The sequence below is a fragment of the Oratosquilla oratoria genome, chromosome 4, assembly GCF_046742065.1.
Source record: "Oratosquilla oratoria isolate Oo_2021 chromosome 4, ASM4674206v1, whole genome shotgun sequence".
NCBI lineage: Eukaryota > Metazoa > Arthropoda > Malacostraca > Stomatopoda > Squillidae > Oratosquilla > Oratosquilla oratoria.
In genome coordinates this window covers 27,222,254-27,249,333 of record NC_134780.1, presented here as the reverse complement: position 1 = coordinate 27,249,333, position 27,080 = coordinate 27,222,254, and the positions used below count along the sequence as shown (strand labels likewise).

Below are 27,080 nucleotides of genomic sequence, written 5' to 3'. Positions count from 1 at the left end.
TGATCTATTGTAGGAAAGATTTTTCTCATAGTCTTACACAACTTGATCGTTTCATGCAGGTCCGAGATGAAGAACTCAACGAGTTGGATGACTTGCACAAGAACTGCGAAGTTTTGGCCAAGGGAGGCGTAGAAAATACCTTCGGCAAGGTGAACGTCCTTCTGCAGACACACATCTCCAGGATCCGGGTGGAAGGCTTCTCACTTGTCTCAGACATGCATTACATCACGGAGGTAATTCTTTTACTTACTTTGGGTGTGGGAATCATCCATAAAGTTAGTGTAAGTTTACTGCCACCTCTCACACTACTATGGACAGCCCCAACCTTAGGAGAGACCCTGAGGTTATTGGTGTGTTCTCTTCTGCCACACAAATCTAGCCTGTCTTCATGCTGGGTGGATGTACAAAAGGGTTTTAGTGTAAGGGTAGAGTGTGCATATAGTAGGCTGGTATTGGACATGAAAATGTACACGTACCAGAGGCACTTTTTATTATTATTAATATTCTGATCCTTTGAAGGGAGGGAAGAGGGTGGAGGGGAGTGGAGTGTGATAGGGTTGGAATGGGTGGTAGTGGTTTTTATGCCTTTATTTTTTTGGCTACCTCACTAATAAGGGGAAAAAACATTTGGTATATGTATGTATGTAAGGGGGAAGAAGCCTTGGTATATGTATGTGGTTTAGAAACAGTACATTTCTTATTTTACTGAAATGCGGTAAAAGGGTCCTCCTTCTCATACATCCTCCTCCCCCCTCCTCCTCCTCCTCCTGCTCATCATTCTCCTCCTTCACCTCCTCCATGAAATTATATTCCTCAGGTTTCTTCAGGGACTTTGTCATTCTTTGATGACAACAGGAATTTTGGTGTTGCATGCATTTTATATTTCCAAATGGATATTATTTTATAGGAGGGGCTCCTTTCCTTGTCATTATTTCATGTCTGATATCTCTCACTTGTAAAAATGCAAAGGGAGAATTAATTATATTCCTATTTTCTGTAGAATTCTGTTCGAATTGCAAGAGCTCTCTTTGAGATCGTCCTGCACAAGAATTGGCCCCTGATGGCAGGCCGTTTGCTGACACTGGCCAAAATGTTGGAGCATCAGATGTGGAACTTTGAGAGCCCCATGAAACAGTTCACACGGCTGACATATGAAGTCATTGAGAAGATTGAAGACAAGAGGCTGACTATTGAAAAGATCAGGGACATGGATCACAGAGAGATTGGTTTGTATAGCTTAGGCAGTGTTAATATTTAGGAGTGTTCATACGTTTGTGAGAAGAGTAATACTGTTAGTGTTATGCCAAATTTATGCATGTACTGTAGAACTGTATGCTGGTGGCATAATTGGAGGCATGCTGGTCTTGCCTTCACTTAGTTGTGGGTTCAAATCCCACACTGCTTTCCCCAATTTCCAGCAGTGGCTGTTACCTGCCCAACAGTCCAAGCATATAGGGGAAAGGTGACATCTTTGGCCTCAGCTATATACCTATGGGCATAGGTTCCGGTCCCTTGTTACTTGGATGGAATAGAATACTAATAAAGCTACATTGGCATGATCCATGGAAAAAGAAACAATTATGCTATTCTTTCATAGTAGTCAAAGCATGGGATTTCATTTAAGTGAAAGACAAGAGATGAAAATAATATTAGATTTTTTATAGAAATTGGCATGTCATTCATTGTCCAACAGGCAAACTATTACGGCATGAACGTATTGGAAAAGATGTCAAACAGGCAGCTTGGCAGTTCCCTCTGTTGGACATGGAGGCTAACATACAGCCCATCACTCGCACTGTTCTTCGGGTGAAAGTGGACATTGGAGCGGATTTTACGTAAGGCATATTTTATGATTTATTATTATGAGGTTTCATGAAATATTTCCAACAGTTAAGGTATTAGATGAATGCTATGGAGTTTAGTGTATATATATATCAGAGATGCTATTGAGTGTAAAATCTCGGTGAAATGTGTCCTTTTACATTTCATTCTTAAGAGACAAAGATCAGACTAACCTTTTCTGTTTGAAAATGTCTTGGTACTTGTAAACTTCAGTTTTATTTATGATATAAACTGTTGTCTTTTGAAGCAGTCATAAATAATAAAACTTATTGATTGATTATGTTAACCAGCTGGTCAGACCGAATTCATGGTGCACAAGAAACATACTGGATTTGGGTAGAGGACCCTGTCAACAACCATATGTACCATCACGAACATTTCACCCTCACCAAGAAGCAGGTGAGTACTGTTCTCAATGTTGTATCAGGATAATTCCAAATGTTAGACTAGCACAACACCTAAGAGGGAGGGAAGAGGGTAGATGGGAGTGGAGTATGTAGGGGATGGAATGGGTGGGAGTGGTTTCTATGCCTTTGTTTTTTGGCTGCCTCCCATGTAGGGTGGGGGAAATCCTTTGGTATATGTATGTACTTACACCTATAACCCAAATGAGATGTGGTATATGACTTGTCAGCATAGAGATGTAAAAAAAAAAAAATTGAGGTGAAAAAGGTCTTAGAAATATGGCTTGGAATTTACATGATTTCTCACACACTGCAATATATATATTTACACATCCATAGTAAGGCTACTTCACTTAATTATTGATCCCGCCTCTCCGTCCCCACATGAAGAAAAAGAGAAGATGAGAAGAAATCCCTTTGAGTAGTATAAAAATATCATTCATACATAACCACTCCCAGTGCCCCTTTCACCCCATCCATCCATCTCATCTTTGGTCATCCCCTCAAGTTCACTCCCTCCACCTCAGCCTTCCACACTTCTTTTACTAATCTTTCTTCAGTCATTCTTTCAATGTGTCCAACCCATCCCAATACTTTTTCATCAGCCCTATCTGCCATATTCTCCACCCCAGCTCTCCTCTTCGCCTCCTTGTTTCTCACTCTATTCAACCTTGTGATTCCTTCCATACTTCTAAGACATTTTATCTCAAACACATTTGAACTTTTCCTCACTGCCTCTCTTATATTCTAGGTCTCTGCCCCATACAATGCCGTTGGCACAATCACACCCTTCATACAATCTCCTTTTTGCATCCATTCCCAAATGCCTATTTCTCATGACACTTTTTAATCCCCCAAGGCATTTACCTATTTCTTTGTCTTCAATTTACTTCCCCCTCTGCTCCTCCCTTTCCTGCCACATGTGACCCCAAATACCTAAAGCTATCCACTTCCTCCAGCCTCTCTCCTTTAAGATTTACTTCCAGCTTACTGCCATCCTCTCCCCTTGTACATCTCATCACCTTACCTTTATCCACATTTATCTTCACCTTTCTCCTATCACATACTCCCACAAACTCTGTCACTAACTCCTTTTATCCTTCCTCTAACCCTGCTGCAAGTGCAGTGTCGTCAGCAAATGACAACTGCCTCACCTCCCACTTTTCTCCATTTCCTTCAATCATCTCCAGTCCCCTGCCCATTACCCTCACCTTTAGTTAAAATTTAACATCAGAAGATAGGGCTGAATGGAGAAGGGTTGTGTATGGATGATGCTGTGATGCTGGGGGGGTGAGGGAGTATGTATGAGAAATAAATTGACACAGCCTGAAGGGATTTCTTCCTGTCTTCTCCTTTTCTGCATGAGAGGACAGAGAGGGGGTGTTGCCAAATTAATGAAGGGGCCTTGCTGTGGATGTGCTGTGTCCTGCAACACTGCTTCTGACCCAGGGCAGTGGACAGGATACAGGGATGACCCGTCATCCAAGGGGTGCCAAGATGTAAGGGAGGGAAGAGGGTGGAGGGGAGTGGAGTATGTAGGGGATGGAATGGGTGGGAGTGGTTTTTATGCCTTTTTCTTTTTGGCTACCTCCCGTGTAAGGGGGAAAAACCCTTTGGTATATGTATGTATCAGTAAATGCAGCATGATAGAGATGGGGATAATACAGAATGAGGCAAACTCAAGTGTTGAAGGTAATTTGAAAACAAAAGGTCCAGGGATAGCTTTTAATAAGAAACCTAATAACCTAATGATCATTTAGCCACAAGGATATATGTGTTCTGGTCCAGTATGAAAACTGTTGTTTACATACCCAGACTGAGGTATAACAGTTGTGGGGTCTTTGGGTACCTAGTAAATGAAACTTGAGAACAGTTGTTGTGTTGTCTAAAAGATTTACCTTTACTGAATGTGGGAATGAAATAGGTGGGAGTGGATTTATGCCTTTGACTTTGATTACCTCCCTTGTAAGGGGGAGAAAGCCGTTGGTATATGTATGTATGAATCACTGGTGAGAAATGTAGTAACACATTTGTGGTGTTAGTTGTGGTATGTATGAATGTCTAGAGGTATTTTTGCAATTGCTTCATGTGACCATCTGAGGAACCTTCTCTTGGCAGGTGGCGCGGTCAGAGCCACAGCAGCTGGTGTTCACAATCCCAATCATTGAGCCACTTCCTAATCAGTATTATGTCCGGGCCATCAGCGACAAATGGCTTGCTTGTGAATCGTCGTGTGTCATAGATTTTCAGCACTTGATACTACCAGAGAGACATCCGCCTCACACTGGTAACTTAGATTTTATTGTATATAGATAGATACTTGATCATGTGCATATTTGTTTTGCAAAGATTTTAATGTATGTAATATCTCCCTTGACAAAATTAAAATCTTATAATTAAGAGTTAAATCTTATAATTATGAGTTAGAATATCTTGCTCTATGTCTGTCTTTCTCTCTGTCTATTTCTCTCCTACTATCCCACCCTCTCCCTCTCTTTCTGTCTCTCTCTCTTTGTCTTTCTCTTTTTTTTTTTTTTTTTTTTTCTTTCTTTTCTTTTCTTTTCTTTTCCCCTATCCCCCATGGATTTGTGATGGTTGTCTACAGGAATACTGAATGATTGTTTGAGAGGATCAGACTTCAATGGAATTGAACAATGTTTCAATATGACTTTTCCAACCAAGACCAGTGAAAAGTACCTGAAAGTGGTGGTTCTTCCATGATAGGCACAAGAGAGGATCCCTGCTGTCCATCTTAAAAAATCCTTCATGAAATTTGGTCACAGGACCAGGTCCAAGATCTCTCTATAAACTTGAACCATAATTCTTCCACCTTTTCTTGTAAGGAGAGCTAACATCTGATGACTGCTCCCCTCCTCCTACTCCTATAAACTAGTGACATAAAACACAACATGGATAACAGTCCTACATTTCATCCAAGGGATGTATAGGATGGTCCAGGAACAGGCTGGCCACTTTGAGGCTGCAGGTTTCTGATCAGTGAAACTTAAGGCAACAGTCATTATTGTTTTTATATTTCAGCTCTTCTGGATTTGAATCCACTGCCCATCACTGCTCTGGACAGCAAGGCATTAGAGGAACTCTACCCCTTCTCACACTTCAATCCTATCCAGACCCAACTTTTCCATTGCCTTTATCACACGGACAATAACGTCCTCTTGGGGGCACCAACTGGATCTGGCAAAACCATTGCAGCAGAAATTGCAATGTTTAGAGTCTTCCGGGAACAGGAAAATGCCAAGGTGAGTTGTGTTGCTGCCTGATTATGCTTAGAACTGACACATGAGTGAAATAACCTGGGAACTACCAGAAAGAGATTCAGAGAAGGCACTTAGTTCAGGCAGATAAATCTGGATGGAGTTTTCTTCATGTGAATAAATTTGTTTAGGGATAGTCAGTAGAAGAGGGAATAGCAATAATAATTGTTGTCTTGAGTGCTCAGGTAGCTTGGACATAGGGAAAGAATGAGTGAGGAAATACTAACAAAAAGATTGTGGAAGGTGAGTGTAGATGGAGGGAACTAGAGAGAAAGATAAAAAATGAGGTTGATGGTCAAAGTAAAGGGCGCCTTGGATGCTCAAGGAATGTTTGTGTAACATGGTAAATGGAGGAAGATTGTGAATGAATGAAAGTTTAACACATCTTGAAAAGATGTTGTCATCTACTTTGTAAAACTTTTGGAGTGAATGTTTAGGAAGAATGCCACCTAATGAAGCATTGGAAATAAACTAGCACAAGTTGTTGGACCATGCTATGGAAGAGCTGTGTCTCACAGCATTTATGATGAGGGAGAACATGGCAGCTGACCACACCAGCTGGAGAAGCACACTTCACAAACAGCTGTTGACTGGTGAAGAGAAGTTGTCTGCCATGGCAGCAGAAAAGCAAGCTCACAGAAAGGGAATGACAGTCAACAGACCAGAATCAACACACAGATGCAACCTATGCAACCGTGACTGTCACTCTCACATCGGTCTATACAGTCATAAGAGGCGTTGCTCAAACCGAGCAGACAGTCTGGAAAACTAATGGATGGACATATTTACCCATGGTCAGTCATGACCAACAGAGGCTGATGAAGAGGCGACTCTTCAAGCTTAAGGTGTTGAGATGGGTAATATGAGCTGATGTGGGTGTATCCTTTTATGGTCATCCCCTCGATAAGTGTGGTTGCATCCTTTGTATGAGTATGACTACTTAGCCTGTCTTTGCTTTTGAGGGAAGTTGGGAATGTTTACTTTAATTCATTTACTCCCACAGATTGTGTATATTGCACCCTTGAAAGCATTGGTAAGGGAACGTGTGGAGGATTGGAAAGTGCGCTTAGGGGAGAAGTTGAATAAAGTCGTGGTAGAACTAACTGGTGACGTCACTCCAGATGCACGAGCCATCCAGGTAAGGAAATGGGATTGTGTCTCATGTGATGTATAAGTTGAATCTGTCTAGGGGTTGTATTGCAAAAGAAGAAAAGGAATGAACAAGATATCAGTGAATAAATGAATAACCCTGCTGGGATTCAAACTGTAAACTGAGTGTTTGCAAACCCATGCTGATACAGTGATATCAGGCACAATCCATGGTTCAAAACCTAGTAGGGTCGGTCATTTACTCAAACTATCAAAACAAATATGAATGTCAGGATAATTCACACATGGCGAATGAAATTACACATTACAAAGGAAAATAAATATATTATTGAAAACAAATATGTAAATACAAGAGAATATGACAGTTAACACTTGGATATGTTGGGGTAGTCTTTCCAACTTTTTTGTTTCCTTTTGCCCTGCAGGCTTCACATGTCATCATAACGACACCTGAGAAATGGGATGGAATCTCCAGGTCATGGCAAACAAGAAACTATGTCAAGGAGGTAGCGCTGATTATCATTGATGAGATCCACCTTCTTGGTAAGAACTTTATCAACATAATATGACATAAAGAACTAGTTATTGATGAAAGCATTCATGAAGTATAATATACTTTAATGGTGGAATAATGAATGTAATGATCAAGTTTGGTATCCATCTTTTGTTGTTATTTAAGGTGTCATGGCATGAACATGGATCATTATCTGATTGAACAAACTTTAGATATTTTTTTAAACCTGCATAAAAGGCCGAATATATGATTCATAGCTAAGTTTTGTCATTCATATGTTGAGTAGTTGTTTTACAATCACTAAGAAATAGGAAATATAATGATTTTTTCCACAAATAATACATACATACATACATATACCAAGGCTTTTTCCCCCTTCCAAGGGAGGTAGCCAAAAAGGGAAAGGCATAAAAACACTCCCACCCATTTCATCCCCAAATACACTCCACACCCCTCCCACCCTTCCTCTCATCTGAGCACCTCCTGGATGACGGGTCATCCCTGCACCCCGCCCACCGCCCTGGGTCAGAAGCAGTGTCACAAGACACAGTACATCCACAGCAAGGCCGCTTCATTTAATCGGCGACCCCCCCTCTCCGTCCCCCTTTGCATATAAGGAGAGGACGGGGAGAAATCCCTTCGGGCTGCGTCAAAATTTACTCACACATACTACCCCCCCCCCCGCCCATTCCTCCTCATGCAGTCACAACATCATCCATATACAACCATTCTCCACTCACCTCTGTCTTCCGTCCTCTCCCTTCCTTCCTCAACAGACATTCCCCTCTTCCCCAAAGCCCCCTTCACCCCATCCATCCACCTCATCCTAGGACGTCCCCTCATGTTCACTCCCTCCACATCTGCCTTCCATACCTCTTTTACTAGTCTTTCTTCACTCATTCTTTCCATGTGTCCAAACCATCCTAATATTCTTTCATCAACCCTCTCTCCCAAATCCTTTTTCACCCCTGTTCTCCTCCTCACCTCCTCATTTCTCACTCTATCTAGCCTAGTAACCCCCGCCATACTTCTCAGACACCTCATCTCAAACACATTCAAACTCCTTCTCTCTTCTTCTCTTATATTCCACGTTTCTGCCCCATACAGTGCTGTTGGCACAATCACTCCTTCATACAGTCTCCTCTTCGCATCCATTCCCAAATGTCTATTTCTCATTACACTCTTTAAACCACCAAGACATTTACTCGCTTCTCTCAATCTACATTCTACCTCCACCTTCACTCCACCTTTTCCTGCTACACTTGCACCCAAGTATCTAAAACTATCCACTTCCTCCAGTCGCTCTCCCTTAATGTTCACTTCCAGTCTACTGCCACTTTCACCCCTTGTACATCTCATCACCTTACTTTTACCCACAAATAATAGCGTATGGTAATTCTCTTCAGTAGCAGCTGCAGACGACTGAAAAAAGTTTTGATCGATCGTATATATATTCTCAATAAACGATTTAGCCTTAAAATATTCTAGTTACAATACTTCCAGTTATAGAAAATTATGATAGGCTAGATGTGATATGGTAAAATGTGTGAATAATCGTTTTATTGATAGAAAATTTAGGTACCCTAAGAAATAAATTTTTACGTAATTTTTTTTTCTTCAGGACCAACTTCTGTGTCTCTATATCACTGTTCCTATAACATATGGTCATTATCTACCTTACTGAGTATTACTGGCATACAAAAGAATGACTTGTATTTTTAATTTTTTTTTTTTATTATTCCCCAAAATTTTCATTTTTCAGAAAAAAAATATTCATAATAAATATATGAATTATCTCAGAAAGCTAATATTGATATATTTGGATTGGGAATGGTGTCCACAACATCAGAATATTATGCAAAAGAAGGAAATAGACACTTCATATATTATGGGTAAAATGCAATTTTTCGGAAACATAAATCCTCCCAGCATCGGGCAGCCAAAGGGTTAATGATAAATTAGGTACCGAAACAGCCATGTTAGGACCAGTAGGTCTGTTGCTGTTTGTTTGTCCATGCGACTTCATTTTAACCTCTGCCATTATGGTTAGTTGGTTTAGTTTTTGGATGTTTGAGACTGAGGGCTCTTGCACAGAACTGCAAACCTGTCATTTTCATGTTATGTTCAAGTTGGGAAAGGACTTTTTTATATGTGTATTTAACAAAATCTGGGAGTAACTTCAAATAGAGCAAGTTGCTAGCAGACTTGAAATAGAACAAGAGTGAGAGCCATTACACGACGTGCTAACAGTTTATTTGATTTCTGCAGGGGAGGATCGTGGTCCTGTTCTAGAAGTCATTGTTTCTCGTACAAACTTCATTTCGAACCACACAACTAAGAAACTGAGAGTCATTGGACTTTCAACAGCTTTAGCCAATGCTAAGGACTTGGCTGATTGGCTGGGCATTGGAACGGTAATTCATAGGCATTTGTTATTGATGTAGAATTTTAGATATATGTGTGTGTGTGTGTGTGTGTGTGTGCATGTTTGTGTGTATATGTATATTTCTATTTATTTACAGTGCTCTTTTTGTAGTCATCCAGGGAGAGCCAAGATAAGAGGGAGGGGGATGAATGGGAGTGGAGTATGTGGGGATGAAATGGGTGGGAGTGGATTTTATGCCTTTGTTTTTTGGCTACCTCCCTTGTAAGAGGGAAATAGCCATTGGTATATGTATGTATGTATGTATGTATATTTATATATATATATATATATATATATATATATATATATATATTTTCTCTTTCTTTTTGGTTCATTAAATCTTGTTGAACTATCAAATATTTCATTGTAATAAGATTGTTTTTTACATGCATATACCACCAGCTTTTTCCCCCTTACAAGGGAGGTAACCAAAGTCAAAAGACATAAACCCACTCTCACCCATTTCATCTCCACATACTCCATTCCTAAAGCAAAGCAAAGATAGCTTTTTAATTTTCAATTATATCATGATATTGTGCAATGACCTTACCTTTTAATGTCAATTGTACCATAGATGGGTCTGTACAACTTCCGCCCATCAGTGCGACCTGTTCCTTTAGAGGTACACATCAGCGGATTTCCAGGAAAACACTACTGTCCACGTATGGCCACCATGAACAAGCCAACTTTCCAAGGTATGTTGAGCATGTTCATTTTGAATGTTCTTTCACGAGACAAAAATCAGGGAATTATAATGACATTTATGTTTTTAAGTTTTATGTTATTTGACATATTTATGAAATGGACATATTGAAAGGGAGCAGGAGTAATGAACAATCTTATTAATATTTGTGTTGTTTACTCATATTCACAACAGCAATTAGACAGCACTCCCCAGAAAAGCCTGTGCTAGTCTTTGTGTCATCAAGAAGGCAAACACGTCTGACTGCATTAGACCTAATGGGTTTCGTTGTGACAGAGGCCAATCCCAAGCAGTGGCTGCACATGCCTGACCATGAGGTATGGGGGTGGGGGAAAAATAATAATCATTGTTATAGAATTAGCTTCATATGACACCCCCAGCAACTCGGAGATGAAGGGGGTGTCATGTCACACTGTAAGTATGAAGCTAATTCTATCTTCTTTCTTTTCCTGTTGACATTTCCCATTTTCAAATGGCGACCCCATATGAAAATGGGAAACGTCAACAGGAAAAGAAAGAAAATAGAATTAACTTCATACTTCCAGTATGACATGACACCCTTTTCATCCCCAAGTTGCTGAGATGGGGAAAAAAAGTTGATTTCTATGGGTGTGCCCTTTGACTAGGCTACAGCCCCTGTATAAGGGAAAGAAGACCTTTATTACACATGCATATAAGATGACACACATTGTTTTTCAAGCATATGTGTATAGCAATGGCCCCTTTCCTCTAACTGCATAGCTTGACTTTTCTTGGAGAAGAAACACAGAAAGGGATATTCCCAGTTCCTTAACTCTACCCCGTCAAGTTACCTTTTATGACATGCATGGGAACATGGTGGAACAAGGAAAATTATATATTAATGTAAAACCGAGGTTCAGGTGTTAGAGGGTTTGTTGGATGACGCATTTCATTTTGCCCATACATGTGGTGAGGACGTTGAGGTCTTGGAAAGCTTCATATACCTTGGAAGTGTTTTGCATAATAGTGGGTCATACAAGATGAATATGGAGGAAAGATAGTGGAAGGGTAAACAGGTAAACAATATCAGGAATTCATGTAAAGACTGCAAGAGTGAATTGGGACCAGAAGGCAGTTTATACAGCGGTGTAATGTTTCTTTAGGGAAAAATGAAAATTTATACCATATGATGTTTTGCAGATGGACCAGATTTTAACAAGCATTAAGGATGAGAATTTAAGACTCTGCTTGGCATTTGGTATAGGCCTCCATCATGCTGGCTTGGTCGAGAAAGACCGCAAGATTGTAGAGGAGCTTTTCGTCAACCAAAAGATTCAGGTAATGAATGAAAATAAGGTTTATTTTCTTATCATAATAATAAGAAAATAAAGTTTTATATCTGGCTGCTTTTCATTTTAGTGACTTCCAGTTGTGCACAATCTGTCTCCATGGAAAGGTTCAATTTCAGTTATAAATAGGTGACTGCATAGTTTTTCTTAATTATAACTTTGAATGAATATCCACCTCAACAGATTCTGATAACAACAGCAACACTTGCCTGGGGTGTGAACTTTCCAGCACATTTGGTGGTAATTAAAGGTACAGAGTATTATGATGGCAAGACTCGTAGATATGTGGATTTCCCCATAACAGGTAAGTCTGTTGCTCTGAAGGTTGTGTTAAGTGAACTGTTAATTACCAGTGCTTTCATAACTGTAAACACAAGTGAACTGGTTTGTTGTTACTATTACTATATTTATTGCATCTTAAAATTCACTTGCTCATGGAAAGATATTAATACTTCTCTTTTTTTTTTTTTTTTTCTGTTCTTTCTTCCTGCCATTTCATCCCCAGTTCACTATTCTCACGAAATAGGTCATTCTCTAGTATATATATTTTTCTCCAACATGTCCTCTCACCCATTCTCATTTTCACTTGTTTTCTTATTTTATGCATTTTCTTCCACTGTACTTTAAAGTATATATATATATATATATATATATATATATATATATATATATATATATATAGCATAAGTACACATTAAAGTTATGTAAACAGTAAATATCAAAGGTATATCCTATACTATACCTATAGTTGTTCAACTTTGAAACAACCTTCCAGAATATAAATTGTTCATAAATTCAGTACCATAGTGTGTAATATAATGGAAATTTTTAATGTATCGAAATATTGTCACCATACATATATACATACATACATATACCAAGGCTTTTTCCCCCTTACAAGGTGAGGTAGCCAAAAAGGAAAAGGCATAAAATCATTCCCACCTATTCCATCCCTAAATACACTCCACACCCCTCCACCCTCCCTCTTATCTTAGCACCTCCTGGATGACGGGTCATCCCTGCATCTTGTCCACTGCCCTGGGTCAGAAGCAGTGTTGCAGGATACAGCACATCCACAGCAAGGCCGCTTCATTAAATCGGCGACCCCCCCTCTCCATCCCCCCATGCATAAAAGGAGAAGACGGGGAGAAATCCCTTCGGGCTGCATCAAATTTTGCTCACACATACTACCTCACCCCCCATCCCCCGCCCATTCCACCTCATGCATCACAACATCATCCATATACAACCACTCCCCATTCACCCCTGTCTTCTGTCCTCTACTGTCCTTCCTCAACAGACATTCCCCTCTTCCCCAAAGCCCCCTTCACCCCATCCATCCACCTCATCCTAGGATATCCCCTCATGTTCACTCCCTCCACATCTGCCTTCCATACCTCTTTTACTAGTCTCTCTTCACTCATTCTTTCCATGTGTCCAAACCATCCTAATACTCTTTCATCAACCCTATCTCCCAACTCCCTTTCCACCCCTGTTCTCCTCCTCACCTCCTCATTTCTCACTCTGTCTAGCCTAGTAACCCCCATCATACTTCTCAGACACCTCATCTCAAACACATTCAAACTCCTTCTCTCTTCCTCTCTTATGTTCCATGTTTCTGCCCCATACAGTGCTGTTGGCACAATCACTCCTTCATATAGTCTCCTCTTAGCATCCATTCCCAAATGTCTATTCCTCATTACACTTTTTAATCCACCAAGGCATTTACTCGCTTCTCTCAATCTACATTCTGCCTCCTCCTTCACTCCACCTTTTCCTGCCACATTTGCACCCAAGTATCTAAAACTATCCACTTCCTCCAGTCGCTCTCCCTTAATGCTCACTTCCAGTCTACTGCCACTTTCACCCCTTGTACATCTCATCACCTTACTTTTACCCACATTTATCTTCAGCTTTCTTCTATCACACACTCTCCCAAACTCTTGTCACCAACTTCCTCAATCCCACCTTCGATCCTGCCACAAGCGCAGTGTCGTCCGCAAACAACAGCTGGCTCACCTCCCATTTTTCTCCATTTTCTTTAACCATCTCCAATCCCTGATCCACTACTCTTGCATTTACCTCTCGCACTACCCCATCCATGTATAAGTTGAACAGCCAGGGCGACATAACACATCCTTGACGAAGTCCCACCTTTACCTCAAACCACTCACTCTCTCCATTTCTAATCCTGACTCAAGCTCTACAACCCTCATAAAAACTCTTGACAGCTCCTAGAAGCTTTCCTCCTATCCCGTAAATCTGCAAAACCTCCCACAGTGCCTTTCTGTCTACCCTATCATAAGCCTTTTCCAGATCCATAAAAGCCCAAAATACATCCTTCCCCTTTCCTATAGCTTTCTCACATATCTGTCTTACCACAAAAATTTGATCTACACAACCTCTACCCATCCTAAATCCACACTGTTCCTCACCAATTACTCCCTCTGTTCCTCTCCTAATCCTCTCAATCAAGATCCTCCCATAAACCTTCCCAACTACACTTAACAAGCTAATCCCTCTGAAACTACTACATTCACACTTGTCCCCTTTTCCCTTGTATAGAGGAACTATACAGGCACTCCTCCAGTCCTCCGGCACTCAACCCTCTCTCCAGCAAACATTAAATTACCTCACCAGCCAGTCCACCATCACTGTACCTCCTTTTTTTAGACATTCTGCATGGCATCCATCCAAACCAGGTGCCTTACCTGCTTTCATCATACATACATACATACATATACCAAGGCTTTTTCCCCCTTCCAAGGGAGGTAGCCACAAAGGGAAAGGCATAAAAACACTCCCACTCATTTCATCCCTAAATACACTCCACACCCCTCCCGCCCTTCCTCTCATCTGAGCACCTCCTGGATGACGGGTCATCCCTGCACCCTGCCCACCGCCCTGGGTCAGAAGCAGTGTCGCAAGTCACAGTACATCCACAGCAAGGCCGCTTCATTTAATCGGTGACCCCCCCTCTCCGTCCCCCTTTGCATATAAGGCGAGGACGTGGAGAAATCCCTTCGGGCTGCGTCAAAATTTACTCACACATACTACACCACCCCCCACCCCCCCGCCCATTCCTCCTCATGCAGTCACAACATCATCCATATACAACCATTCTCCACTCACCTCTGTCTTCCGTCCTCTCCCTTCCTTCCTCAACAGACATTCCCCTCTTCCCCAAAGCCCCCTTCACCCCATCCATCCACCTCATCCTAGGACATCCCCTCATGTTCACTCCCTCCACATCTGCCTTCCATACCTCTTTTACTAGTCTTTCTTCACTCATTCTTTCCATGTGTCCAAACCATCCTAATACTCTTTCATCAACCCTATCTCCCAAATCCTTTTTCACCCCTGTTCTCCTCCTCACCTCCTCATTTCTCACTCTATCCAGCCTAGTAACCCCCACCATACTTCTCAGACACCTCATGTCAAACACATTCAAACTCCTTCTCTCTTCTTCTCTTATGTTCCACGTTTCTGCCCCATACAGTGCTGTTGGCACAATCACTCCTTCATACAGTCTCCTCTTCGCATCCATTCCCAAATGTCTATTCCTCATTACACTCTTTAAACCACCAAGGCATTTACTCGCTTCTCTCAATCTACATTCTACCTCCACCTTCACTCCACCTTTTCCTGCTACACTTGCACCCAAGTATCTAAAACTATCCACTTCCTCCAGTCGCTCTCCCTTAATGTTCACTTCCAGTCTACTGCCACTTTCACCCCTTGTACATCTCATCACCTTACTTTTACCCACATTTATCTTTAGCTTTCTTCTATCACATACTCTCCCAAACTCTGCCACCAGCTTCCTCAATCCCTCCTCTGACCCTGCCACAAGCGCAGTGTCGTCCGCAAACAACAGCTGGCTCACCTCCCAAAGGCTTTTCCCCCCCTTACATGGGAGGTAGCCAAAAAATGAAGGCATAAAAACTATTCCTTCCTATTCCATCCCTAATACATTTTACTCCCTTCCACCCTCTACCCTCCCTCTTATCTTGGCACCTCCTGGATGACAGGTCATCCCTGCATCTTGTCCACTGCCATGGGTCAGAAGCAGTGACGCAAGACACAGCACATCCACAGCAAGGCCATTTCATTAAATGGGCAACCCCCCTCTCCATCCCCCCATGCAGAAAAGGAGAAGATGGAAAGAAATCCCTTCGGGCTGCATCAAATTTTGCTCACACATACTACCTCACCCCCTATCCCCCACCCATTCCACCTCATGCATCACAACATATCCATATACAATATTGTCAAGATACCCTTAAATACAATGAGGTGATAGCTCAATGTGCTCCCTAAGGCTGCCTAAATAGATATTTCAGTTGATTATTAGAGTTTAAAGAGTTCAACTTTAGAACAATTTTGCTTTGCTAGATGTGCTGCAGATGATGGGTCGAGCAGGCCGTCCCCAGTTTGACACTCAGGGAGTTGCTGTCATTTTTGTCCATGACATTAAGAAACATTTTTACAAGAAGTTCCTGTATGAACCCTTCCCAGTGGAATCAAGGTAAGGCTTTGCATGTGGAACTGGGGGAAGATAGTCAAACTTGATAGAAAGGAGGGGGGGGGTGTTACCTTCAAATAAAAGTGATGTTGTGGCTAGATTTTGAAGACGGGGAGTGTGAAGATTATCAGAAGACCATCACATTCAGGCATGAGATGTACATCCCATTAACCCCCAATGAGAATATGTTAGAATAATTTGTTTGACCTTCTCTCCCACCAATACATAATTCATAAGCATGCAGGTTAAGAAAGTATGTAGATTGTCATATTTGGTGGGTGTACAAGGTTAAGACGCATCTAATCCTCATTTTACAGTCTTTTGGAAGTTCTGCCAGACCATTTGAATGCTGAGATTGTTGCTGGTACCATTGCAGCAAAGCAGGAAGTTCTTGACTACCTAACTTGGACTTACTTCTTCAGGAGGTTAGCACAGGTAAGTATTGTTTATGGCATGTAATCAATCACCTATAATCGCCTAGGTTCTCTCCTGCTGCAGGAGATCTATGGCCACAAGGTTCATGGCCACTGGATCTGCCCATAAAATCTTACTCAGATACAAGAGTTTGTATATGTGTATTTTGGAGTTTGTACTATTTGTATTTTGTAATGTTAGGTAGTATTATATGACACATTCTTTATCTTTTCTGTCAGGAATATATGGTTGATTTTGTGTTGGTTTTGCTTTAGTGCTGGATGGTGACCTGAACAAGGATAGTGTGATTCTTGTGCATCACAGGATTTTCTCTTCCTCTCACTTTCTCTCCATGTATTTATGGCTCAGGGAACTAGTTTGGTCTTGAACACAATGAATGTTTAGCAACATAGATATGTTTGTATTTTTGTAAGAAAGTTCGTCGGGTGGCAGTGAGTATGTTTTGGAAGATTTCTGAGTAGTGGGATGGTAACTGTTATTGTAAGTGCCTCTTCTGTTTCATGGCTTTTTACTGTTATTCTGTTGCAGAACCCAAGTTACTATAAACTGGAAGTGGAAGATGTGGAGAATAATAGTAATGCACTCAATACTTTCTTGTCCAGCACGATTGACAGGGCCCTCATCTGTCTAGAAAATGCCTATTGCATTGAAATTGGTTCGGTAGGTTAGATTTATTAAATTGCTTGTTACATATACAGATGCTCCTCTACTTACGTTCATTCGTTTTACGTTTTTTCGATTTTACGTTTGAACTGACTGTAAAAAAAAATTTTTTTTTAATTTTTTTGAGTGAATTTTTTAATTAAGCGCACTCTCCGTAGTTGAAACGATACTTGCGCATGACGCTGCGTCCATTGTTTACATTGCACAAATGACAAACTGAACATGCCTTGCCTCATCCTCCTCCCCCATCTCAATTTATGTTGCTTGAATTTAATTTATTTGAAATTAATGTTATTATTTTACAATGTTATGTGTATAATTAATTATTTAGGGGTGTTTTATAAGATACGGTAATAGAATTTACGGATGTATTGTACAGTAACAACTTACGTACGTTCATTTTCAACTTATGTTCGGCCGTTCGGAACGTAACTAAAACGTAAGTTGAGGAGCGTCTGTATTGCTTTCCATGTAATTTCATGGACTTGTCAATCTTTCTAGTGTAATATTTTGTGTACAAATATATTGGTATACTCCCTGCTGCGTAAGCCCATGTAATTGTTTTTGCTGTAAAATGTATTTATTGATTTGCAGGACAACCGGACTATTCAATCAACACCACTGGGACGCATTGCCTCCTTTTACTATCTGTCTCATGAAACTATCCAGCACTTCCAGGAAAAATTACATGGTGGGGTTAACATGGAAGACCTCATAGAAATACTTACTCAGGTGCTTGTTGAATAGTTATTTTGGTGTGCACTGATATTTTTACCCAATATTATCTATCTAACTGTAAGGGACTAGTGACATTTACTTCTTCTTTTTTTTTTCACATCCACACATTTTTTAGCCACGTAGTGATTTTCATAAGAACAGCCAAGATTTAACTCAGGTTCATATAGTTGCTATACAGGAGTTTCAAATCAAGTAGAAAGTTTTGATGCTGGGAAAGTATGTATAATGTGTGCAAAAATTATAATCACTTCTGCATTGACAGCTCTTGTAGGGTCAAACATTGAAATATGATTCATGTGAACTTTATGTTATGTTCAGACCTAATTCATGTAAGCTTTGCAGGTGAAAGAATACAGTGAACTTCCTGTCCGTCACAACGAAGACAACCAGAATGCAGAGTTGGCCAAGAGTTGCCCCATCAAAGTGAACCCGTATACATACGATTCATCCCATACCAAGGCTCACTTGCTGCTGCAGAGTCACATGTCTCGATTGCCCCTCCCTTGTGTGGACTACCTTACCGACACCAAGTCTGTGTTGGATCAGGCCATCAGGATATTGCAGGTTTGTGTAGACATTTAAGTTGGAAACATGGATCAATAGTATTATTTACATAAATGTTGAGTAAGGAGGACGAGTGCGAATACAGAAGTAATTGGATGGGAAAGTGATGTAGTCTGAAGGGATGTTCTTGTCTGAGCCATAATTTTCTGGGATGGATTAGTGGGTAGGAGGGGTGGGGGAAGCTGTGGAAGTGTTCTGTTTTGCTGCATTGTCTCTAACCTGAGCAAAGATGAAAAGGCCTTTTGGTATATATATATATGTATCTTTGTATGTATTAATTTAGGTGGGATTAATTGGTGTTGTTATGCCCACACACACCCAAGTGAAACTAAACAAATGTACTCAAAATTGTCATGTTAAAGATAACAGGATATGTACAGCATAACTTCCTTTCCAGTAGATTCCTATATACAGTGTACTGGTCTCTTTTTGTTAGAAGTAAAAGACATAAATGCTCCATTTGTATAACCTTTCTTATATAGCTACAGCACTTATGTTGTTGTTGTTTTTCCCAGGCAATGTTGGATGTATGTGGCTCTGCAGGCTGGCTGGCTCCTTCCCTTCAGGTGCAGGTACTGATGCAAATGGTCCACCAAGCCCGCTGGCACACAGACTCCAGTCTTCTCAGCCTTCCACATGTGACTTCTGATTTGCTCTACTGCTTCAGGTCAGTTATTTTCTTTTTCTTTCCCTGTTTATTTTTCTCCTTGGCTTACTTCATCCTTCATTTGTCACCATCAACATCAAATAAGACCAGATGGGGAAAAGCAATGGTTTTCACTAAAGTAATTGGATTACTGAAGTTTGTTATTATTTTCATTTTCACTTTATGGGGTAGAAGCTTGGAATTTAAGGGAGGCAGAGAGGAGGAGTTCAGATTTGTTTAAGATAAAGTTAATGATAAATTGTAGATGATAGATTAGTGCAGACCAAAGGGATATTCTTCGTTTCTGTAATTACCTGTGAGTGGATGAAGGGGGAGGGTCTTTCTGTATTGCTTCTGACCCAGGCAGTGGTTGGGAGCCCAGGATGGCAATTCATCCACAAGGAGCTAAGATAATAGGGAAAACAAACAGGGTGTTGGATGGGTGAAGGGTGGGTGTATATATGCCTTGGCTGACCACCTGCTTTATAAGGAGGAAGAGGTCTTCTGGTATATGTATGTATGTATATACTTTCTTCATGTGGATAGATTTTTATTTACTTATTTCCATTCAAGTGGTACTATTTTTGTATCAATTAGCTATTGATAATTACAAGTCTACTTGGAGCAATCACTGATTTATGAGTTATTTTCCATTCAGTGAGATTAGCCTGATGGCAGTTACCAGGACTTGCTACCCTAGCCATCATCATTAGGTGGGATTAATTGTTGTCATGCCCACACATCTGAGTGAAACTAGACAAATGTTCTCTAACTTGTCATGTTAAAAATCCTTTCCAGTAGATTCCTATGTACAGTAACTTGGTAGACAGTATAGATATTGCTATTAGCAAAAGGTAGATGATTCATTAAGATCCTTTAAATATTGGTTTATTGCTGGCAGAGATATCAGGTGTCTACCTGAACTTGTGAGTATCCTGCGTGGAAGCTATGAAAAGTTATCAAACATGCTAGATCAGGAACTAGATAAGACCCAGCTGGAGGCTGTCCTGCGTACTATCCAGCAGCTGCCCCTCGTCAATATAGCAATCACTCTAAAATGGTGTCATGAAGAAACTACTGGAGAGAAGAGAGTCAATTTACGATCCACAGGTAAGGAAGAGGACAGTACAATGTGTAGGTTAAAAGTGGTTCATGATAAAGGAGGAAGGATGAGATTTGTGTTAATTTTATTTTTAATTTGGTATTTTATAGTGTGCACATATGGGCAGAGAACCAATTTAATTCTGTTCTGATTAAACAGTCTCTCATTTTACCACTACTACTACTACAACAAATATTACTATACTGCTGCTACAGCCTTTACTACTGCTCCCATGCTGAGATGAGAGGAGTGGGTATTTCCTTTGACTCAAGGACCACACATATGAAGTGGCTCAGTCTGCGGCTGTGGCTTATATATAAATATCACAAGTATCATATATATCACAAAATTATTTGTCCTTCTCTGTCTATATATAATCTCTGAGGTATAATTATTTATATAATGATACTCATGGTGCAGATATACACCTGCAAGAGAGACCTGAGGTAACAGATTGATTACTTGATTATTTGAAAACCTTTGGTGTGACATTACTAGGAGCAGTCATTAATGCATGTGCAGTGAATGTTTGTGGTGCTTGGTACTCCTGCTCCTCTTTTCCTTTTTCACTCACTCACTCTATCTGTCTGAGTCTGAATATGCACTTACATTTTCAGTATATATATATATATATATATATATATATATGTGTGTGTGTGTGTGTGTGTGTTTGATTGATTGATTGATTGATGGAGTTTTTGGCTCGAAGGCCAAGCGCCGGAGCCGGTAGGCCATTCAGCGCATATTTATCTTTTAGTTTAGAAAATAAAATAAAAATAAAATTCTAGTAAAACAATTAAAACAATAGACATTCACGAACACACTTCAACAACATGCACTCACAAGCATTCACACACACAATTTTAAATTTCATAAAATAAATTTGTCTTTTAAAAACTTTAAAACGTTCTTCACACAAGCTTCCTCCCCTAAAATTTCTTTAAAAGATAAATCTGTTAAGAAATTTGCCCTGCGCTTATTAGAGAATGTATATATGTGTGTGTGTGTGTGAGATTCACCTTGGTCTTTGAAACACATGTTGGACTCGTGACCGACAGCTATTTCCCTCCCGGAAGAGAGCTCAGAGCTCGTATGACCAATCTATGGGTAATACCGTGACCTTACACGCACATACACCCCCAACTCCCCGCCCACAAGAATTGGAGTAACGACTCGAAGCTCTGCAATACTGAAATTATTTCAGCCCTGGGCAGGATTCGAACCCGGACCGCCGTAGTGACAGTCAGGGACTCTCCCAACTGCACCATGTGTATGTGTATGTATATGTATGTATTTACAGAGCAGAAAAGAAGAAATTTATTCAAACCCCAGCATAACCTCATCCATTCACAAACACTCCCCTCTCACACCTATCTTACCCTTTCCCTTCCCTGCTCAAGTGACATTCTTCTTGCATCCACTGCCTCTTTCACCATATCAATCCACCTCATTCTTGGTCTTTCTCCCAAATTAAAACAATAGAATATTATTTTGATTGCCTCCCTTTCAGAGGGCAAACGCAAAAATGATGATTGGCTCCAGGTTAGAGGAGAACAGGAATACACCTTGTCAGTGAACTTGCATCGAGTTAACAGGGTAAGACTGGAAAGAACCTTGACTTTGTGTGGATCTAAATTATATTAACCCCTTCGTTACCGACCCGTCAACCTTACGTAAACAAACGTTTCAAACCGTCCCACGAATGGCTGGAGCCTTATGTTTGTAAACACAGACACTTGCCACCATGTGGGTAGAAATAACCCAGAAACCGTGGCCTTGAGAGCCCTCAATACACACAGCTTATAACTGTGACACGTGCGTGTCACGGGGAGCCTGCTCGGTTCCTGGCGGGTGCACTCAGCCGTGACACGCAGGTGTCACAAAACACACATCTGGTACTCAAGGGGTTAATACATGAAACAGCTTTTTGGACGAGTAAGGTGTAATAAGTTATGAATTACACATGTGGAGTATACATTTTTTTCTATGAGGGTGGAGGGGCGTGGAGTGTATTCAGGGATGGAATGGGTGGGAATGATTTTATGCCTTTTCCTTTTTGGCTACCTCCCTTGTAAGGGGGGAAAAAGCCTTGGTATATGTATGTTTTACACCCAGGCAGTGGGTGGGAGACATGGGTGACCCTTCATCCATGAGGAGCTAAGAAGATGAGAGGGAAACAAATGGGTGGTGGATGGGAGTAGAATGGGTGGGAATGGGTGCATGTCGTAGGTAGCTGCCTTCCTTATAAGGAGAAAGAAGCCTTTGGTATATAGGTAGAATGCAGGGTGGAGTCAAATGTTCTTACCAATTGTTTTACCTGTCTTAATTTTCTTCATATTGATATTTGCTCTCTCTCTTTTTCACCCTATTTTTTATCTCTAATTACCACCTCACAGAAAAATGGAGGCAAGGCACCGAATGGGAATAGAGAATTTTTTTTTAAATAGAATAGATCAGAGAGTGTTGAAGTTTGGGTGTATGGAAAGAATGAATGAGGAATGACAAAATGGCTATGAGGTCGGTGTGAGCTTTTACTTTGCCACCCTCTTTATGTGCCCATAAGCCATCTTTGGTTGTAAGGCCCTGCTATGGAGGCACTTCATCTTGCTGCATTTTATGTTAATTGAGTAGCATGGTACTGGACAGGGATAACCCTTCATCCATGAAGTGCCAAGATAGGAGGGGTGATGAATGGGTGTGGTTGGGTGTGTGCTTTTGACTTGGCCATCCTCCTATAAGGAGGATACTCCAAACATTCTTATAGGGTGATAGTTAGAAAGTATTAATAGAAATATATGTAAGGCAGCTAGTTCATGTCTTATGCAGATCATAGTACATAAAGTAAAGAGTTTGAATATGCCCCCAGGTACGTGATTTAAGAGTCCATGCACCAAAATTCCCAAAGCCTAAGGATGAGGGATGGTTCCTGGTTTTAGGAGAGACTGAATCAGGAGAATTACTTGCCCTAAAGCGTGTACCTGGATTCAGGGGAAGAACAACCCATCTGCTTACCTTTAAGACACCTTCAAAACCAGGTAGTGTACAAAAGTATAATTGTTTTCTTCAGCAGGGCATGATGCTGATAAACAATATTGGGACCATTGAGGGGTATTTGCATGTGGTGATTCTTTAAGATGGACAGTGAAACTGCCCATTTTCAAAACCTATCAACCTCTTTTGACTCCATCAGGTGCTGCTCCTCTGAGGGACTAGCACCCAGTCTCCAGACTGGCCCCAGGATCTCTCTTTTTTAACTTCAGTTGTATTTCTTACACTTTCTCACACATGGAGAGCTGACAACTGGCAACTACTCTCCTCTCCTTTTAGTTGGTGACATAGAAACAATCTCACACTGATACAACACAGACAGCAGTCCAAAGTTTCTGCCCAGAGAGATTATCTGTGGGAGGCCCTGAGGACTGTTGCCAGCCACTTTGAGGCTGTGGGTTTTCCACTAGTGAAACTTGAGGCAACAATTGATTGATTGATTTTGATATTTGATATTGATACTTTGTTGATTGTATGATTTGATATGTGGTATTTATACTTTGTTGTTTGTGGATCATTGAAAGGCTAATACTCCCCCACTGTATACACTTGAGAGGGCAATATCTCATATGTTTAATCATTATTACAGGTCGTGCAGTCTTGACTGTGTTCCTCATGTCAGACAGCTACTTAGGCTTGGACCAGCAGTATGATGTTTGCCTAGATGTATCTGCAAGTCAGGAATTCCAACAAACTTCTGATTACTCTCTTCAGAACGTGTTGGATATTGAACAAAAATGGATTCCCCCACCAGGTAAGTTTCATGAGCACTTCATAAAACCCACTTTTAAATACTGACACAAGATGAGCATTTGCTAGTCATGCATTTTTCCCCATCTGGGGTATTGGCTGCCTGTTATTGTGGGGTTAAAAGCTGCTAAGTAGCTTGCAGTTGGTACTTTAGGGTCTATATGGGGTGCCTGTATGGACCAGACCCACCCATCATTTTGTCTGTGATAGAGGAAATCTGTATTCACAGAGAAATGATGATACTTTATTATACTGTGACTGTTCCTCCATTATGCTGCCCCCCCACTCTTGTTACTGGCCTGTACCATTTCTCTGAATATTCATTGTCTCATTTTGCCGAACCCTGTGGTGGGGGAAAAGAATATTGCCACCAAGAATTTCCACTAAGTCATATAAGGTGACAAAAACAGGACAGGGATAAGACTAGACATCCTTCTTCCTGCAGCCCCAAAGGGGACATTCCTGAAAAAAAGTAAAGATATAAGAGGGTCTAACTAGTACATACATACATATACCAAGGCTTTTTCCCCCTTACAAGGGAGGTAGCCAAAAAGGAAAAGGCATAAAATCATTCCCACCCATTCCATCCCTGAATTCACTCCACACCCCTCCAACTTCCCTCCTATCTCAGCACCTCCTGGATGACAGGTCATCCCTGCACCTTGTCCACTGCCCTGGGTCAGAAGCAGTGTTGGAAGACACAGCACATCCAGAGCAAGGCTGCTTCATTAAATCGGCGACCCCCCCTGATCATGGGTGGTGACTTCAACGCCAAGTCGTCGGCCTGGTATATCGACAACCCTGACACAGACAGAGGGCTTGATATACAGACTCAGCTTGACTCATTGACTATTATGAACCACAGACACACATGCACCAATTACAAGAGAGCTAACTGGGAAGCTTTTACTGAAGAGACAGAACAACATTTTGAAACACTTAACAGTACACCAATCACAAACATAAACAATGCTGTGTACACTTTTAATACAATCATACAAAATGCAGACAAGAGATACATCCCTAGAGGCAACAGAAAATCACACAACCCCAACTTCACACCAGAAATCCAAGGCCTCATCAGACAACGAGACGCACTTAAACACAATACCCCCACACCTATCTCTCAAAACATAGCAGACCAAATACAAACACTAAAGACTGTGATTGCCAATAAAATACATGAACAAAAAACACAAAATTGGCAAAATTTTATCAATACACTTGATTACAAAACAAACACCAGCAAATTGTACAAAACACTCAACAACATTACACTATCCAACAGTAACACAACACGCTCTCATGCAGCAATAATCACAACAACAGACAATCTACCCTCAAACAGACAACAAGCAAACACACTCATAAATCATTTTGCACAGACAAGCCATCTCACTTCTCACCCTGACGACCGACGCACTATTTGACGTAAGAAAGACTTTCCCACAGACTCAGACTATACACCCTTCATAGACAGTCAGACAAAACACATAATACATAATCTCAAGAACTCATCTGCCTGTGGCCCTGATAACATAAGTAACATCCACCTAAAACACATTGGACCACAAGGTATACACGCACTCACAAACATTGCAAACTACAGCTATTCACAGAACACTATACCCGACATCTGGAAGCATGGTAAAATAATCACCATTCCAAAACCAAACAAAGACCCAACAATCCCAACATCACACTGCCCAATCACACTTCTCTGCACCCCCTCTAAAGTCATTGAATGCCTAATACTTCAACTTGTGAATTTTGATAAGCATAGAAAATGTGATGAAGCCAGTTTAGAGAGTATGTCAGTTACGCAGGGACAACTACAATGAATATAATCAAGACGCCGATATGGCAGCCTCGCATATCCACTTATTCCCCATGCCGCCTACGTAGGCGGCACCGTATGGAAGGGGTTAACACACTGTAAGACAACACACTGCTGCATGCCAGACCCCCTGATATCCATCCTTCTGAATCCTCTCTCCCACGAAAGGACAGAGTCCACCTGGCCAGACTGCGGTGTGGCCACCACCCAGCACTTCTAAGCTACCAGAAGAGGCTGGATGACAGCATTGTGAACAGCTGCCCAGGATGTAACATTTCACTCCATACAACATAATGGAAGACTGCATTATACACAATCATGCACGCAAACAACACAACATACACTCTATAAAGGATTTGTGGGAAAACCCAGTTTCGGCTGTGGCATTCCTTGGGGAGACGGGACTGCTCGGACAGACAGTCTAGGGAACGACAACAACAACAACAACAACAACTCCCTTTCCACCCCTGTTCTCCTCCTCACCTCCTCATTTCTCACTCTATCTAGCCTAGTAACCCCCATCATACTTCTCAGACACCTCATCTCAAACACATTCAAACTCCTTCTCTCTTCCTCTCTTATGTTACATGTTTCTGCCCCATACAGTGCTGTTGGCACAATAACTGCTCCATACAGTCTCCTCTTAGCATCCATTCCCAAATGTCTATTCCTCATTACACTTTTTAACCAGTACCATAATGTTTGGGTTTTTTAATGTGCGTGGATATGGTACAGATGAGAGTAAAAGGGAAGAGATAGGCAGTTTGTTTGTAAGAAGAAAGATGGGTGTATTAGCATTGAATGAAACTAAGTTAAAAGGGAAGGGCAAGTTTAATTTTGGGAGTATACATGGGAGGATCTCAGGAATGAAGAGAGGACGAGAGAGAGAATGGATGGCTATATTAACCCCTTCCATACGGGGGCCGCACACGTAGGCGTCATGGGGAGCGAGTGTATTCGCGAGGCTGCCATATCGGCGTCTTGATTATATTTATTGTAGTCGCCCCTCCATAATGACATTCTTTCTAATTCTTTTGTAATCGCATTTTCTATGGTTATCAAAATTCACGGGTGAAGAGAGAACGATCGATATAAGCGGTGACTATATTTTATGATGCGAGTATTATTACGACACGTCGTACGGCTGGCATTGGCTGCTGCCACCGAGATCTAAGTCCATGACGCCTAC

At 41.1% G+C, this 27,080-nt stretch overlaps 1 protein-coding gene across 3 annotated transcripts in view; it reads left to right on the top strand.

The window, feature by feature from the left end:
* The window catches only part of obe (activating signal cointegrator 1 complex subunit obelus), a 64,525-nt gene that overhangs the window by 36,052 nt on the left and 1,393 nt on the right, over nt 1-27,080 (top strand). For all 3 annotated transcript variants that reach the window (XM_076183746.1, XM_076183747.1, XM_076183749.1), the window contains exons 23-45: nt 60-233; nt 1,001-1,226; nt 1,694-1,835; nt 2,133-2,241; nt 4,365-4,533; nt 5,286-5,506; nt 6,525-6,659; nt 7,057-7,174; nt 9,414-9,559; nt 10,145-10,265; nt 10,448-10,590; nt 11,435-11,572; nt 11,767-11,887; nt 15,979-16,111; nt 16,426-16,543; nt 17,072-17,203; nt 17,801-17,938; nt 18,287-18,508; nt 19,024-19,175; nt 20,056-20,264; nt 21,767-21,852; nt 23,123-23,291; nt 23,894-24,058. In XM_076183746.1, coding sequence (XP_076039861.1) covers nt 60-233; nt 1,001-1,226; nt 1,694-1,835; nt 2,133-2,241; nt 4,365-4,533; nt 5,286-5,506; nt 6,525-6,659; nt 7,057-7,174; nt 9,414-9,559; nt 10,145-10,265; nt 10,448-10,590; nt 11,435-11,572; nt 11,767-11,887; nt 15,979-16,111; nt 16,426-16,543; nt 17,072-17,203; nt 17,801-17,938; nt 18,287-18,508; nt 19,024-19,175; nt 20,056-20,264; nt 21,767-21,852; nt 23,123-23,291; nt 23,894-24,058 — 3,487 coding nt within the window. The remainder of the gene's footprint in view (nt 1-59; nt 234-1,000; nt 1,227-1,693; nt 1,836-2,132; nt 2,242-4,364; nt 4,534-5,285; nt 5,507-6,524; nt 6,660-7,056; nt 7,175-9,413; nt 9,560-10,144; nt 10,266-10,447; nt 10,591-11,434; nt 11,573-11,766; nt 11,888-15,978; nt 16,112-16,425; nt 16,544-17,071; nt 17,204-17,800; nt 17,939-18,286; nt 18,509-19,023; nt 19,176-20,055; nt 20,265-21,766; nt 21,853-23,122; nt 23,292-23,893; nt 24,059-27,080) is intronic.